We start from the raw sequence: 17457 nt of genomic DNA, 5'->3' as shown, positions 1-17457 counted from the left end.
CGACTTTTATTATCACAATTCGATAATAAGAATTCTATAATCTAACATTGCCACTTAATTTCATTTTAGATTATGGCGTGTGAACGGATGTCACGAACTGTTGGCGTCTCTTGGATTCGATTTGGCTGAAGTTGGTCAAGACGAAGTAATGTTACGCGGTAAAGCTACGAACCGGAGACATATACAATTCGTACTCCAGGCCTTGCTTGCTCTATTTGGTACGTACTATTAATAATAATACTACTGTATATACTATCAATAATAAAACTAATAATGTTACTGTCGCAGTAAAGTAGTTAAATCAGAGAGCTAATTGAATCTCTAGACAGTTAATTAAAGATCGATATTGAATCAAGTCTCTAAAGTTCCGTCACACAAGTGAGTGATCACACGAAACGTTTAACGAGTTTCCTAAACGTTCGTAAAAATTTAATATCGATCTTTAATTAACTTTCTGGAGATTCAATTCACTCTCTGATTTAACTACTTTACTGCGACATTATAATAGGTTAATAGTTGTGTTTCTATCCGAACTGAGTGTTTTATCATTACATGTTATATTTTTTTTAATAAATAATATTTTAATATAGATACGCAAGAGGCACCTAGAAGTTTGAGCTTAGAATCAAGTTCGAGCGTGGAATCTCTCGCATCTATCGATGATGGAGATTTGGAACCTCATTCAGACGGAGAAACTCCTCCCACCACACACAGAAGTAAGTTCTTTTCTAGTTTCATTAAATATTATTGTATTTGCGAAAGGGGACCATTGCGGGATTTGCGGTCGACAATATGACAAATATAATCTCACGTTCTCACTTCACTTTCCGTACAGACTCTAAAGAAAGAAATTGTACTATAAATTCTAAGTAAATATAAATAGTAAATAATCACCATAACGAAAACATATTTCTGTATATTTTTCTAACAAACATTACATTATTATTATGTTTTTATATTTAAATCTACTAACGCTGTATAGTTATTTATTTAATCTCAACTCACTACAAAAAACATATTTTATTTTACAGAAGAAAATGTAACAACAGTTCCTCCGCCACCGCTACCTCTTGGCTCTTGCGGCGGGGCGTTCACAATGTACGTGCGAAACACCAGCGAAGTGGGTCGTGGTGAACCAGATGGTCGTAATGCCCCTCCACCCGCAGCTGCCCCTCCTCGTTACAGGGGTGAGAGCGACGCAGCATTTACCCCTTCGCCCCCCACGACTGCCCCCCAACGAGACGTATCACTCGCCCTCGCGCATCAAACCAAAATTCGCACCCTTTACACCAGACGACCGCCCTCAGACGACTCAGATTGGGAATCCTCAGGACACGACACTGTGCTACGACGGCGACCAGATCCCCATCAGCGATACCTCGACGCCTTTTACGAACTCGCATCAGCCCAGCCGAGGCGCACCGAAGAAGACAAAGAACCCCAACCTTCCACCTCCAAACGGGCACCTCGACCCAAAATGGGAACAAGCCGCGACTCCATGGCCCAAGTCAGACATATGAGCGGTGAATTAACTCCGACTATATCGGAAGTCTACCACGAAAGAAATATCGGATTGGGCCTCGCGCCACCGTTAGCGGAGCTACTGCTAGCTGAAGATTCAAAAACAGAAATGCGAGCCGCAAGTTCCAGCGAAAACCTATTACTCCAGAACTTAGAAAAGTTGGGTCTACTGGGTGACGTCAGTGAAAATGAAGAACGTTGGTGCACCACAAATGCAACTCGACCCTGGCTTACGGCGGCGCCTCTTGAAACAGACGTTCAATCCTCAGACTTGACTACGGCTGAGATAATAGAACGTCAGAGCAAGTTTAAAAAGGATGAACCTATGAGAAAGGAAGAGAACGCGTATGACCTAAAACCTAAGGAAGAAGCAGCCGGACCGAGTTGTACAGAAAAACGTTCAGTTTCGCCTTTTTCAGAGTTGTCTAGAAGGGATGAAGGTGACGGCAGGAGTATAGCGGATTCACATTCTTCGTACAAGGCGTTAGTGTTGAACCCCAGAACTCCTTATTTGCCAGAGGAAGGGGAAGCCAAACCCACAGAGGGTGGCAAAACACACCCCCGAGTTAGACGCCCCCTAGTCCCTAGAACGCGACCAACGTACACAACTCTAGATTTTCCACCTAACAAATGATTACTGGTTATGTACATCTGTAATTTAGCAAGAAAAACACTTATTATTATATTATTTATTTCACTTCGTTCGAGAATTGATATCAAAAGATTAACTTGATTTCAAGATAATAAACCTCAGACATACAAATAATATTTTGCGACTTTTTTCTAATTTACTTGGTGTAACATTTTTCGACTGTAACGAATAAAGTCGTTCCCATGTTTATTTTAATACTGTAGTTTATTATATTGTATGTAGCATAAAGGACATAAATTTATTTGTATTATTATAGATATTAGGTATTTCGAATATACTCATGGCTATGAAAGTCCGTCCTTATTTATAATAGAATATTTGTATAATATTGTTAAGCTGTAATTAATAACATCGCTATTTATTTCTTGTATTTACAATTTCTTGCCATTGTAATTAATGCTCAGCGTGTATTGTAATAAAATATTTTTTAACTCCCGTCTTTCATTTAACATTAATTGCAATTTAATATAGTGGGTTCACTGTTTCTTAACTAAAAGTTCATTATAATATTATTTTCGGTTTACCCATAAAAAGTTCCTTATAGCTGTCGTGGTTATTGAGTGACGAGAGATAGTCAAGTATTCGTGTTTAAATCTGTGAGCAAATCTATTTTTTTTAATTCACTGCTTTTTATTTTTAGTCCTATTAAACTTGATTAAAAGCAATAAAGTTTATATACAAAGATACTGCGTCTAACCTTGATAAGGCCCATTAGATCGCAGGAAACCTCGTAGTTTGTAATACAGACTTATAAATATATAAAACTGATGTTAGTACGAGTGGGAGTATCTATATATAATTGATTATTATATTTATATGCTGTATGGGGTTCACAAGTACACGTCGTACATTAGTTGTGGTAAGCCGTTTCCTGAAAAGTTTTATTTTAGTCAGCGTTTATTGCGCACATTCCAAAACACCGCTAAGCTACCAACAACATTTGAGAGTTACATAATACAGAGTTGTGCTTATGCGAGGCACAACTCTGTATTATGCGTTTGATAGTCACGGAATATAATAATACATAATACTAATAATAGCAATATAATAATTATTATTTGTTTAATTACTGAATAAAAATACCCTACATATCGAATGACACACCACACACTATTTAAACTAATTGATTATTAATCAAAGCGGCACTTATATTTCATTAAACAATACTGAAAACTTCTACCAAAATCCTATACACCAGATATATATTTCTAGGACGTCGTTATGTTCTCGCGATTTATACATGCTCAAAGTCTGTTTAATAATAAATAAATACAATGTTGAATTTAGACAATTAGTTTATTTGCGCAGCAGTTATATTTTTTCAAACACCAATAACTTATCGAGTTTTACAATACTAGAGTGAAAAATTTATAAATACCATATTGTTACTTCAACCTGCGCTAGAATGCATGCAAATCTAATGACCATTTATGAAATTAACATTGTTTCAACACTCTACAGTTAGGAGAAACGGTTAACCGTGAAAACATTGGTAAGCAATAACCGGAACATAGAAAAAAACCGCATTCTGCCTGCAATGAATGAAATTTAATAAATTCTATTACATCAATGACCATGGCTTGAATATTTCAATAGATTTCTATGGTTATTGATAGACGAGTCTAATAACTATTATAGAAACGTTCAGTTATGTTCTAAAGTTCTATATGGAAGCTATATACCTCAACTTTTTCTAAAACATGAGTTGCGTAGCATACTTGCCTTCTGTGCCTTCAGAAACTTTAATTCGTGGGGAATCCAATTTCTGCTTAAAACTTTTATTGAAAGTTACATCATGGGTGAGTCCCGTATTAAATTACTTTTCATATTACGAGTCGTGACGCGGGCGCATGCTGTGTTGACTTCTTGGTGTTCCATGTCAACTTAACACTTGATTAATATCTTGAAAGCTTAGTTAAGCTACGACGATCAACGATCAAGATTGCTTTTAATATATTCATCAAACATATCAAAGAAAAAAAATATTGTTCACAAAGTCTCACTCAAGAATATATGTATTTAAAAATATTTAAAAAAAGATACAAAAAATGTCTGAGCAAAAAACGAGTCTCAACCAGGAATGTTTGTATACAACATTTTTTTTATTCTTACGTCCTTAATGAAAAATGGTATTATATCGTAGTCGTATGGCTAAATCTTGCCTCACATATCAAAGGGCCAAAACTAAACGCGTGTGTTTGAGAAGAGTATCATTGAACACTTAAGGAGATGGTGCATCATAAGGCAATTGAAGAACATGAAGTTCATTCGCCAGTAGTAGTTTAACTCGACGTCTTTCGCTTACCTCTACAAGAGGAAAAGTAATTCAATAATGTAAACTTGCGTTAGTCTGGTATTTTTTATACTACTCGCTTACTTATACTACTTTGGTTTATCCAAAGACTTTCTAACTTATAAATTAACACAGTTTCCTGGTTAGTTAGCGATCTCTATGTCGATTCGGTTCTATTTAAAAAAATATTTTATATACCATATTCAGTATAACAACACGTTGAGCCTAGGCTCTAAAGTACGTCATGTATGTTTGCCGAGACGATAGTTTTAGTGCCATCATTTGGATGCTTAATGTTATTAATAGCACCAATGGTATCCTGAATGGGTTGATTACAAAGAACATGCATATCATTAATCATTGGTAGGCTGTCTTAATACAGGACTTTTTATTTATTACTAACGAATTGTCACTAAGCTAAAACTATATCTGGATATAACCTGATATTGAAAAAGCATTCTTACAACCAAAAACTTGGCAACTACAGTCTGTGCAAAAATGCTGTATCCGAAATACAAGAAATATCGAAGCAACGTTTGAAAAAACACTAATACAGCCAAAAATAGAACTTCTAACTTGGCGTGTCTCATTAAAAATATGCTTTTCTAAGTTGCGTAACCGCAAGTATGTTATTATTGAGTAGCGCATTAACGGTAATAATAGTGGCATTAAAATTGATTCAATTATTTTTAAGTGTAGCTTCATTGAAAATCTAAATTAATAATTAGAGTAGATGCATGTCAACTAAATATTAATACTGTTATACGGACTAACAGATTTTGACTATTTTCATTTGAGTTAACGCTTTAAACAATTTATAAGGCATTTCATTTCGATATTTTATTATAAAAATAAATCAATGGCGCTACAACCTTTTCAGGTCTAGGTCTCAGATTTATGTATCTGTTTCATGCTCATTTGTTAATCTAATGGGCAAGTAAGTGATCAGCCTTCTGTGCTTTTCTGACACACGCCGTCGACTTTTTGGGTCTAAGGCAAGCCGGTTTCCTCACGATGTTTTTCTTCACACATAGAAAGAAAGTCCGTTGGTGCACGGCCGGGATCGAACCTACGACCTCAGGGATGAGAGTCGTACGCTGAAGCCACTAGGCTAACACTGCACTAATATTTTATTATAAGTATTTAAATTCTTCGCCCTTGATTTGTCAACTCTTGGTCTAAAAGTACACACAATGCCAACAAGTGCACTTAAAACATGCAGGTAGGCTGTTTGTAATCCTCCTATAACTGTATAATCATGAATATTGATGGAGATATACACGATATTATGCGAAACAAGGTTCTCATATCATTACCGTCCAGAAAAGTAAAGATTCTTTTTATTTCACATTGCTTGCAAATATTACCTATGTTCATCGTAAATTATAATTAACTTATTCATAAATCTTAACTATTTATTTATTCACACTTTGTTGCACAATATTAAAACGAGGTAAAAAAACATTACATAGTACACCAGGCGGCCAAATCATTTTAATTAATAATCGAAAATATAATAAAAATTGTAAGAGTTAATGAGTAATAATGAGAATAATTAGTTCCTTTACAGTTTGGTTGTCATTTATTTCTTTTAAATTATGTTAATGTGATAAAAAGAAAAGATAAGTGCTAAATCTGTGGTTTTATTAAACAATACTGAATTCATTTTATGTATAATGATGTAAATGACCATGTAGAAATGAAGTTGGTAGAAAATGGTATATAATATATTTTCAGTAAACATGAAAGATTTTCGACAGCTTAGATTGTTGTTTTGGATTCAGTAGAAAATGTATTATCTCCATTAATGTTTTTGTACTTGTTTTCGTGTGGACTCAAATCGAACCACATCTATAGATTACGTACATGTTTTTCAAGCAGGTTTAGTGAAAACTTGTCAGTGGATAATGCCGAACCTGACGCAATATATAGTTGCTTCGAAATCATATGTTGGAATGAATAATTATTATGGAATTTATAGGAAATATCTCTAATCTATTAAACGCAAGTATTAATAAAAAGTAGATAATTGTAATTTTTTTAGGCTTGCTTTACTCTATTACTATTTTTTTTACTTATTAATTAATACTAATATTATTATTATATTACTAGTAAAATCATTGTTGAATATCGCATAGAGCAGAGAGAATGATTTTATATATCTTAATGTAAATATATATGTATATTTAGTTTCGGGAAATGGCTTAACTATTCAGTTAGTCCTTTAAAATATATTAAACTAGCTGACCTGGCGAACCTCGTACCTCCTAAATGAATGGTGTGTTAGAGATTAGCTTGATTACAATTAATAAAAAACAAATATGAATTCACTACTATCACCAAATTCCAATACCCAACATTACAATGTACTTTGATTTTTAGAATAGGTTTTCTGCTATTCGGGACTGCGATAAATACAACAAAAACCATGACAATCGGTCCAGCCGTGTTCGATTTATAAGTGTAAACAATGAATGAATGCAAACCCGATCTCGCGGGATCGAAATCTCGTGCCATTTTTCGAGATCAATTGCGAAGCGAAATATGTCGTCATATTACTCGTAGGATTATGGAGATAAAGTGTCAGTAGTATCAGAAAATACCGTATAATAATCTCGTCGATGAACAAGTATATCTCTGAGCGTCGAATAAACGCAGCCGAAGATATTTGAGAATAAAATTGAAATCCCTATAAATTAAATTACTTGGTATAGTTCAAAGGCGATAAAATTATCCATTTGCCTAGAAAATGTATCGTCCTCTTAACGCCTCCACAGCTGATAATGAGATTAAGGGCTATCGAGCACGGGCGACTTTTGTCACCGTGGCTGTTTCCTTACTCATAACAACTCTGTGGATATGTATGACGATGCACGCAAGTTACGACGTGACAAAAGTAACTCGTGCGTTAGCCTAACACCACAACAGAAAACGAAGTTGATTTGCCTCTTTCAATCATTGAAGAACACCGAACTTTTGATACTCTTTACTCTAAAGACGTTATTTCTAAAGTTACTTCTTAATGTCTATGATAGGAAGATAGAAGTAATTCCATAAATAACTCTTTATTTACTACTGCGAAGACGCGCATTAAAATACCTTATGACTATGTTTCGTGATTTATTATAATAAATCATAGGAACAGTTATAAAAAATATGAGTTACAATACTTATTTTTCTTTAAATTATAGTTGTATCCTAATTAACCTTCAAAACACAACTTCACCACAACCGTTTAATTGTGCTTAGCTTCAGAGTTTAGTGTTTTATTTTAAAAATTGGTTTTTGATAACTATCCGAGATCTCGAAAATATGGAGCTCGCGAGTTACAATTCGTAATACTACAAGATCTCGAATTAACGATCTCGACTCGACATTGCATTTCCTAGAACAAACTAAATTCATACGTATAATACATTATCTTTAAGATCCACTAAAGAAGTTTTATTTTATATACTTGCAACCACCAAACATAATATAAACTTATTTTACAAATAAACATTTAATTTCACCTTCAAATATTTTTCTGTCATAATTTCTGTTCCGGTTAGCAGGACACATAGCCAATTAATTTCTACGTAAAAACCTAAGTAGTTTCAAGGTAGCCAGAGTAATTTTAAAACATTTGTTTTAACTAAGTACCAGTTGTTTATCAATTTAAGTGAGCCTTTAGGCTCAATAAAACAGAACTCATTAATCAAACGGTTGTTATATCCAAACATGATGAGTTTATTCGCCTAAATAATTGCTACTTGATATACATTTCATGATAATACATCAATACATTATTAATTAAGATTTATCGGTTTTGTACGAGGTTAGCGGACGTCGTGTTAAAGTAATTTCGTATTATATTATTTAATGTGTCTTATGTAGTTACATTAGTTTATTTCATTACAACGTAAAGGAGTAAATGTTTAATATACAGGATATAATTGTGATATGGAAATTTAAGAAAATATAAATAATTTATAAAAGTATATTATACTAGAGGGTCAGCCAACTTTTAATGATATCTGTTGCAATACAGTCGAAAGGAGGTTCAAAACATGCAGAGATAATAACCTATCATTTTTCTACGCATCTTTTAACCAAAGAATAAGGTTTACGTTAAAATTTCTCTCTTCTTTGACAACAGCTACTGAAAACACTAAAACTAAAATACTTGAAATCCTACTCTAAACGAACTTAAGATAGCCATATTTGATTTATCACGAGATTCAGTAATATATTTATGAATGTGAAATAAATGATTCAAATGTCTACATTTTCTCTTGCAATAAATCAAAAATGGATAACGATAGAGGTCTGTTAGTTTTTATCGAATATTTAAAGGCAATAAATAATAATGGTCATTTATGTACAAATCTGTTAAAAAATATATTAAACGCATGCGATTGAGTTTCCTGGAGTTTCTTGAACCAAAAATTCTGACCGAATAAAGCGTACAGCGTAAATTGGGATTTTTGAAAAGTACATAGTTTTAGGACTACGTTGCAAGAAAATTGCTGATAAGTTTACTTAAAATACCATTTTTATCTATCTCCAAACCAAGATTTATTACAGTCTGTGTATCTTGATTTCGAGTACTTCAGCATGACAAGGTTTTATATTTTATTAAATATTCCTGCACATCCTGCATTCCTGCATACACAGACACTAGCGTAATCTATGTAATATATTCTCAATTAAGTATATAGAAGTAAATTAAAATTATCGTTCTTTAAATCTATCAAAACATGTAAGTAAGTAAGGTAATGCATGATTATTCAAACTAATGTGACCTCAACTAGGCCTCCATCGACGAATTGAAAAGCGAATACTATTAGTATTATATAATACACAACATTTTTCTTTGTATTTCTAGTTCCTAACTTAACTTAGTTAAGAAATTAGTGGTCTTGTTTAATACCTACGGCAAACTTTAATAGTGACGTATGATTACTGATTTTTGCTTGTGTATTATTTGGAGATAAAAAGTAATTGTAAAAGGGACCAAAAGATCAAATTCGTTTCACATGAATGTGTGTAATCGTAATCATTTACATACTGAGTTAACAAGGATGACAAAGAACGCAATGTGTTTGGGAAGACTAGGGGATTGTTCTTACATTTTTGGATAGATGTTTATTTTGTTTCCTCTGTTAAAAGAATAAGTTTGCTTCGTTATGCAAGCATTTTATAGATCTTCGAAATTAGAGCCATCATAGGTTCAATTATACGCAAATCAAATTGCTCTCTTCGAGTTGTGTTATAATATTCCAAGTGACCCCGCACTATGTTATAGAATGCATGGCCTCTAATGAACAAATTGCTGTACGATTCAACGCAAATTCCACCACGTGCCAGGCAATTTTTTTACTTAGTTATAGGTCTTGGATACTGATTTATAATGTCCTTTACACCTTGACTGTAGGGTTACGTATATGTCGTTATAACTAACATACGATACTCTATAAAATTCGAAAACAAATCAGACACCGGATTTTTTCTAGTTCTCCAAATGGGTATATTACTATTAGGCAGTAAGAAAGGAAAATTTTGAGTTTTCATTTACTTAAAATTAAGAATGTGTGTAATAAAAATATAAGAAATATCTAGATAAGCGCCAAGTGCATAATTTGCATTAAATTCTAATTTTACGCAAATTGCTAGATTACAGCAATAATTACATAATAATGTTATGCAAATGTTAATTATTACAAAAGTTTTACTTCAACGAATTTATTGAGAACTACGACTGTGAACTTAAGACATACAATTTTATGTAATAAAAATAGTTGAAATTAATAATCATAAACAACATACCTTACAGGCTGTGTCAAAATAAATTGATTTTATAACATGCGAAAACGAAGTGAAAATAACAAGGTGATCCTGTAACGGCCTCTCCAAATTGTTCCTTTTTCATTAAGAGTATGATTTGAGTGAGATTCAATTATATTCTTGATTATACGTACCTCGAATTATTCATTAAAATACATATTTATATATACACGTCTGGGCTTTTGAAATATAAAATACTCGACAACTATCGAACGTTACCACGTAAAACCTTTAAGGTATACGAATAAATGACGCAATTTTGAGATTTATTTAATACCTCTCTCACTGTAGAAGGCAATTTACATTCCACAGGTCGCGGAGACCAAGTTCAAGTCTGACAATCACTGACACACAAGTGCAGCTTATTAATGATAAGTAAAAGTTTTATATTGAACGAAAATATGTCGGAGTTAGGCAACATTCCCTTCCTGTCTAGGCAACAATGACGTAAGCTGGAAAAAGGCCATATTTAAGATATTAAAAAAAAGATATAATATCCATCAGATAACATTTTTTTCTCAAATAACACGTATTGCTTTTATGTAGCGCAGCCTTCCTGCGACGCAATACTGAAGACAATTATTCTACAAAACTTTACAATCTAGAAATGGCGTCAGTCATCGTCTTATGCTCCATAAAGTCCAATAGAAATATGAATATTTGAATGTTAGTTATTTACAGTATTCAGTATACAGAGAGAAATCTTTTTTATTGTTTCATTTCGCATACGAATGAAAAAAGAAGTCATTTTTAAGATTTTTATTCTTATTTCCAAACATAGAAATAAAGTTTCAGAATGAATGCATTTTTATAAAAGTTACAGGATCTTAATGAAACGTCAACAAAGTTTTGTAATATTCTTTAATTCAATTGTAATAAATTTAATTGGTATTATCAATCTGGTTTACTTTCTCTTATGATATTTTCGGGAAAGTCAGTTAAAACTTTTTATTTAAAAGCAATACATAAACATCCTTCACTGTCCTGTCATACGATAGGGTTACACAGTGATTGAGAAATTAATCCAGGAAAGCAAAACAAATAGTAGACAATACACAATATGACAATTTGAGTTATACATTGCATTATAAAGATTACAATAAATCGTTTCTAGAAACCATCTTGACAAACATTGCATCTACAATTACTAAATGAATTAGTTCAAGCTCGGTGTGAGGGTCTCGGTCTTGACGGCTTCCCGCTTGGTGACAGCTGACCTGCTGACCTTGGACCCCGCCATATCGGCACTTCGCGAGATAATATATCAATTACTTTTATCAACTGGCTACGTAGCTTTGTTCACGCAGTAAAAATTCCTGAGATCTTTGAATCGATAAGTAATGACCAAATATAAGCTTGACTTCTTAACTGGTACTATAAATAGGAAAGGGCCTTAAGGTTTAATATAATTCGACAACCAATCGGTTTATTGTCCTTAATCTCATTAATTTTTACCGGATTGAAGCTATGTATTATTATTATAAACTTATAATTATTTACATAATTTTAAATTTATTTTTTTCCTGACGAACGAACGATGTTCTTTACTTTGCTTAGTTTGTTTAAGATAAACTTGATTGACCGCAGCGAAGAATTGAGAGCTTAATAGGTGCTTAATGTTGTATATGATACTAACGTTTTAAAATAGATACACTGTTTTTTTCTACGATTATTATTTTCTGCCAAATTGCGTACATAAATAAACTATGTTTCCTTTACGTATTTATTTATACTTTGTTACCATAATATACATAATTATACAAACAAAAAACAAAAAGTAAGTAGGTTACATAAGTTATTCGGCAACAGGCGTCATTATCGCTAACAAGCGATTTCTTCCAGGCAACCCCACGATAATGGAATTGTAAAAATTTGTCTTCACCAAACTGACACAATTAAAAAAATAATCTGTTAGAAGTTTTTAAAATTTACAAACAAGTCACGATGTAGACCGCATAAGATAAAATTAAAGTTTTAAACATAGACAACAACGATTGTTCTAATTAAATAACGCTTTAGTATGAACACTAAGTTCATACAAATATAAAATAAATATTTATCGATATTAATACACATTGTTGACCTATGAAGTAATCACGAGGAACAATTTTGTTTTACTAGTTCTCAAGTCGCGTGCCTTTTTCATGTCAAACATCATATCATACATAATATTAATCCTTGACATTTCTTAGAATTTTGTTGCTTTATATTTGTACTAAATGAAAATTGGAGTGGTCTACAGTAATTACAGCCACACATAAGTATGGACGATTGAATGTGTCACGTTTTTCAAGGTGTACTTGAACTTACTATGTCAAATTCTCTCTATTTATTTTAAAACGTATCGCCAATATAGGCTATTGTTGTGTGTCTTATGTTTATCTGTTATAAGTACGACGTAATTCTAAATGTTCACATGAATAGTAAACCTGACACTACAGGATTTCCGTGTTCCGATATATTCTTAAAATCTACAAATTCTTATAAATAGTTGTTATTCAATTATGATATAATAAATATAACTATAATGGAACAGTTGCCCTTGCAATTTACTTTTTTTCAGCGAACTAGTTTTTATTGACGAATGATTACTACATATGAACGAAATAGCAATAGTAATTTATATGCCTTCCGGTTTTCCCTTACAAAGTATGCCTTTAAATTGGCATACAAAGACATTTACACTTAAAAAATACTGCATTACGTTTTAACAGTCGACTGGAGTTCATAATCAAATACAATTAATATAAAACCTACAACCTCATTAAAGCTTACCCGTGAATTTATATCAAAACTTTAACTACACTTATTTATATAAAATCTAGAAATTCAGTTTTATCTGTTTGAAACAGTGCTTAAAACTGCACTTAAAAATTATTTGAATACGTGCCTAGTCTTGATTACCTTGCACGCATTTTTCACGTGAACACCACACGTTTCTGTATTCATTTTTCTTTATATGTGAACAATCAGGTTCAAAACGATTAACAATAACATTTGCGGTTTAATTGAAGATTAAGTACCTGAATCATTTCTGAATTTCTTCGCAAATATTCCATAATTGAGTTACGCTTAAAAAACTCGAACCGCACTACGAAATACATTTAAAAGGTAGCACCTACGTTATTCCATATATATTTATCTATTATCACTCTTAGGCTGAGATTGGATTGAGAGTATTCGCTAAGTATGACTCCTGTATGTCAAACACCAATACGTCTATTACAAACGGGACTCATGTTTAGCTCTGCCTAGACATACCCTAGCAATAGGTAGGCTTGTAAGGATGCTGATGTTTTATGACGCTGATATCAAGGATGACGGTGCCAAATAATATGTAAATATCATGTTTATAACAAACTGACACAGTATGTATGTGTAAGAATCATAAAATACATTAAAAGGTTTTTCTCCCATTACATATTGTCATACAGCGCGATTTTAAATTTGCTTATTTAGACAACATATTTCTTAAATGTTCATGATGGTTTATTCTATCTATACTAAAATATAAAGAAAACAATAATAACAACAGAAGTGTATAAGCGCAGGTGTAAGCATAAGACGCAAGTGTATTATATATAATAATAATAAAACTTTGACGTGTTGTTTAACAACAATTTTATTATATACATATAGAGAAACCACGTATGCGAATATAAATGTTTGCAATAAATCTTTTGGGATCTCATTAAGGATAGCTTAATATATGAGGTGTCTGCTCACACTACATGAAACTATTTAATGATGAAAAACTGTCTCGGCTTGCTGTCTTGGCTTATACCAATTTCAAAACTCATGAATAAAAAATGAAATTAATATTTTAAAAGTAGAAGCTTTTACAAGAACCAATACAAGAAGAGAAAAAATACTCGTCGAATTGACAACCTTCTCTTGGTTTGTATTAAATCGGTTAAAAATACAGTACGAACATTGAAGAAAACAACAAAATCTACTTTATTAAGCCTTTTACTAAATGAGTATACGAAGCCAATTGATAAGAATAAAAAAAAGTACTGAGATCAAAACTACCCATAATAACACGTTACCGCCTTTTTTTCACTACATGACAATATTTTATTAGCGCAACAGGTTATATGAATATTGATAGTGGTAAAAAGTAACACAAAATATATCAATTTACACTGTTATTAAATGAAAATTTATTTCTTGCTAAAAAGGCAAGCCTTCATCATTTTGTAGTCTACATCATCTTAATACTTGTACGCGTTTAACTCTTTTATATTTGGTAGTTGACTGTTCTTCGCGCTAGATTATTATGTACCGTCATCATTAACAAAGATGGTTTACAACGTTGTACATGAGATTTTATAATGATTGAATTATTTGCTTTAATTTTATTAAATTTAATTATAAAATTGGAGTCCAATGATCCAGATAATTCAATTCATTCTACATATTGTTTTTTTAGGAATCGCCTTTTTATAAAAAAAGGACAACTACACGTTAGTAAACTATAACATAACCTTAACTGTGCCATCGTGCGTTGTTTCCGAGCCGCGGCCGCCCAAACACGAGACCTGTCAGATGTCAGTTGTCACATCGATAACAATGAGGTGGGCTCAACTTGTCAAACTGATGAAGTGTGATTGTAGAATTTTAACACTTTATTAGCTTGATCTTATGATCCTTGTCTTTGTTATCATATATGGCCTGTATAAAGATACAAGATGCAGCAGAGTGTTGCAGACTGAATTATTTTTATAACTAGTCATAACAAATACTCATGATTGAATGAGATACGCCCTTAATTTTCTTTAGCATAACCACGCACGATACTGTATTGATGTTTGTGCATAGAAAATAATATGTCATGATTGTTTACATAAAACTAAAGAATAGAACCCAACATAAACTAAATGATTGTACTATATTTTATGAGGCCTTTACATATGAAATTGACATTTTGTCGTACTGGCCACTTTGATCTTAAATATCCCCGTTTGGTGAGGAATTTCAAATTCAATTTTTTACTTGTGCCTTTGTTTTTAGAAAAAGATGATTCACTTTTCCCGTTTTAATTTTTATATTTTTTGCGTCATTCTGTTTATAAAATGGAAACCATGAAATATCGCGTTATTTATTTGTGAGCGTTTGGTGGTAAAAAAATTAACTCTGATGGGGCAGTCGAAACCGGCTTCAAAGATTTTATTGACTTCCATCTGGGTTTTTTTGTAACGGGATCTAAGAACTACCTACCTAAGATGGCAAAAGTGCATGATAGTAATGGTACATATTTTAATAAAATAAATATGTTATGTTTAAAAAATAGCTAGTTTTTGTTCCTTCCATACAAAACAACAATTTCAAGCACCTAACATAAAAATCGGAAAAATATGTTTTAAATGATATCTTCAATGACAGAAATAAATTCCAGTCTTTTTAAAACAAAACGATGTTCATTTTGTTTCCTTTTGATTCATATATTACAATGCTAATGGTATGTAAAGCCACAATAAATATAATTAACAATCCTTAAACATTAAGTATGTTAAGATTACTGACAAATTTGATCACATAAAGGTAAGTGCGCAATTGGTGTCTTCGGAATCCTTATTAATGTGTCCCTTATAAGGATAAAGCACATCTTGTAATGGGTTTTGAAATTATAACTGTCTACATTTGGTAGGACATATTATTATTATTGTTTTATAAGAATATTTGGTTCAAAAGAATTTATCAAATATCAATAACTTAAATTCCTTCCTATCGCTAATATCTCAGAAATAACAATAAGTATTTGAAAAGTGTAATTTAAAATATCATAAAGCTTTACGTAAGTATATTTAATTAAAAAAACAAATATCCGTTAATTTATATAAAAATTTTATAACAGTACAAATCTTTTATATGACCACAATTTTTTAATGATTTAAAACAACCTAAAGTAAGCGTAGAATGTTTACGTATGTCTCCCAAGAAATAGAGCCATATATTTTTTTCTTCTAAAACCACGCAGACCTCAATTAGAGAAGTGCCTTTTATAGACTGTATGTAAATTGTGAACATTCCAATAAACAATTATCTCTTTTTAAAATAGAATTATGTATTTAACGAGAGATTTATTAACCAACTGGCATTATAAAGTCCTATAGAATTGTATGGGAAAGTGTCGTGACAAATTTACTATTAATTATTATCAGTTGAATTCTTGATACATAATATTCTGATAATATATTATTGAGAAAAAGTCCGCAGACAAGCATTTTCTTTGAATATGTAAACAGTACCTTCTTCTTGATATGTCTAAAGGAAAAAGGAGAAACAAAAGAAAAGAGAAAAATAGTCTAACTTAAAGTTTATATGGAAACTAGTCTAACATTTATATTCTTTAATATGAAAGCTCTGCGGTCAAAATTAACGATTGGTCCATGGCAGCCAACATTAAGCGATATAAATAAATTTCCAAAATGTTTACATAACATGGCACTTTTGGTACTAATAATTTAATTAAATCTCAAATAAATCAAATCTTAACTATGTTGCGAAAGGTCAAAAACTAAACAAATTAAATTCGTTGAACAAGATCTAGATAGTGAGATTTAATTTAGAACGACTCAGAAAAATATTTCACATTATTATGTATTTGTTTCATAAATATATATCCTGATATTGAAATTAATATATACTATGAAACATATGTATTTAAAGAAAACACTTTTTTAACGGATTGAAGTTATATATTAGTGTTTTCTTTAAATGTGTAAAAATTATGTTAATAAAAGACAATATATGTATATAACTGATATCATACAGTTAATATTTTTATTTATGTAGCTGTATCACTTGAATCCTCGAGAAAACCATATATTTTACTCGTAGATTTTATTCTATATCTATCTATATGGATCTATTTGTTTTGATATATATAATATACGTAACAATTAAAGAATGTTGAATGTCTGGAATTTTTTTTTAAATTCAAATAATATTCATTTAAATCAGATTAAACTACCTACTCATTGGAATGTAGTACCTTCTTTTGTTTGTCATCGAAATTTTTAGTCTATCATTTTACTGCAATGGTTTTCTATAGCTCTTTCACTCTTTTCCGTTATATCCAGCGACTTGAGCTATATAAATGTAATGGAAATGAACATAATATTCGAACCAAGTAGGTGAAGCAATAAAAAATATCAAGAGT

General features: G+C 31.6%; 1 protein-coding gene across 2 annotated transcripts in view; it reads left to right on the top strand.

Annotated features, from left to right (window-relative positions):
- LOC123709709 (tetratricopeptide repeat protein 28) overlaps window positions 1-2535 on the top strand; it is a 60164-nt gene extending 57629 nt beyond the window's left edge. For both annotated transcript variants that reach the window (XM_045661221.1, XM_045661220.1), the window contains exons 40-42: window positions 70-218; window positions 591-716; window positions 1032-2535. In XM_045661221.1, coding sequence (XP_045517177.1) covers window positions 70-218; window positions 591-716; window positions 1032-2155 — 1399 coding nt within the window. In that variant the 3' untranslated portion in view covers window positions 2156-2535. The remainder of the gene's footprint in view (window positions 1-69; window positions 219-590; window positions 717-1031) is intronic.
- Window positions 2536-17457: the final 14922 nt, after the last annotated feature.

The sequence above is a fragment of the Pieris brassicae genome, chromosome 5, assembly GCF_905147105.1.
Source record: "Pieris brassicae chromosome 5, ilPieBrab1.1, whole genome shotgun sequence".
Lineage (NCBI taxonomy): Eukaryota > Metazoa > Arthropoda > Insecta > Lepidoptera > Pieridae > Pieris > Pieris brassicae.
This window is presented reverse-complemented; position numbering and strand designations above follow the sequence as displayed.